The 1,319-nt window shown below is 37.4% G+C and overlaps 1 protein-coding gene across 1 annotated transcript in view; it reads left to right on the top strand.

Moving 5' to 3' along the window:
• The first annotated feature begins 213 nt into the window (after positions 1–213).
• The window catches only part of sf3a3 (splicing factor 3a, subunit 3), a 12,273-nt gene continuing 11,167 nt past the window's right edge, over positions 214–1,319 (top strand). Inside the window, exons 1-2 of the mRNA XM_037693357.1 lie at positions 214–428; positions 538–585. Coding sequence (XP_037549285.1) covers positions 333–428; positions 538–585 — 144 coding nt within the window. The 5' untranslated portion in view covers positions 214–332. The remainder of the gene's footprint in view (positions 429–537; positions 586–1,319) is intronic.

The raw sequence follows: 1,319 nt of genomic DNA, 5'->3' as shown, positions 1-1,319 counted from the left end.
CAACAGCTGTACCCACTGTTCCACTGTGCCACCCTCAAAAAACTCCATTGAAAATATTTATTTAACCTAAAGTAAACAGTAAAATAAAATTCTGAAGTTATATGAGCTGAATTATTTAAACTTCTCTGAATGCGTTGAAGGCCCTAAGCACCCCGGAACTATTTTTCAGTACATGTTTCTGTCCCAGTCGGATTCAGTGTAACTCGCGCACATGCGCTGTTGAAAACTAAAAAAAACAAACGTCACAGATACGGCGGTTTCACCAGTTTTTGTGCCATTTTAAATAAATCCTACACGGTTTTTAATAACCTCACGGTGTATATCTGTACACCATGGAGACTATTTTAGAACAACAACGTCGCTATCACGAAGAGAAAGAGCGGCTTATGGACGCTAAAACCAAAGAAATGCTGCACAAGAAGTCCACGGTAAGCTGCGGGGCTGTAGCTCAGCATTAGCATTAAGCTAATCGTGCATTTTCAAACTAACGCAGTTATTAACGTTTAAAATACTTTTTTTTTCTGACTCTTTTTCCAGCTGCGGGATCAAATTAATTCTGACCATCGAATAAGAGCCATGTTGGATGTGAGTATCTTCTAGTTTGATGTGAGCAGAACGTCAGCCTAAGTTTTAGTTGGGTTTTTGTTCTCACAATTTTTATGTGGAACTGCTTTTACTATTCTGTGCTGCGACTAGCTGTTGATGTTTTTATGTATTGCACTTCAGAATCCTTTTAGGTTTAATTGTGCAATGAACAGTTCTTTATTCTAAATGTCTTAAATGTTTTGATCATCTCCTTGTTTTTGTTTTTTTGGCTTAATGCAGGGAATTGATTTGTCCGTTTCTGAAACAATTACATCAGAAAGAGAACAGACCCAATATTTTCAAGTTTCATCTTTTGCAGTTATTTTATTATTTTTAACCAGGCAAATCTCAGAGTTCACATATCTTTTCTGTCAGGGCATCCTGGGCCTGAAGGCAGCCTAACATGTATGTTTTTTGTAGTTAACTCTTCTAAAATTGTGGTTTACAGCTGATAACTCGGACTAAGTCAGATTAGCAAAATGTGGGAGACAGTACAGCCATATACAGACTTCTCAATAAGTTTTGAGTAGGAGGCTGGAGTCATTTCCCAACATCAACACATACCGTCATTGCCAGTCTATAGAATGCACCTGACTAAGCCACGCATACTAAATTTAATAAACCATGGTTGTTCTCAATTCAATATCAGAATCTGTACAAAAGCTCCTGGCAGTATGTGCAGCTCTTGTTATATCTAAAAAAGTTAAATCTGGTCCTCTGGACATTCAAAAAAA

Source organism: Nematolebias whitei, chromosome 19 (assembly GCF_014905685.2).
Source record: "Nematolebias whitei isolate Nwh7 chromosome 19, NemWhi1, whole genome shotgun sequence".
Lineage (NCBI taxonomy): Eukaryota > Metazoa > Chordata > Actinopteri > Cyprinodontiformes > Rivulidae > Nematolebias > Nematolebias whitei.
The sequence above is the reverse complement of the archived record's forward strand: the minus strand, read 5'-3'. Positions and strand labels throughout refer to the sequence as shown.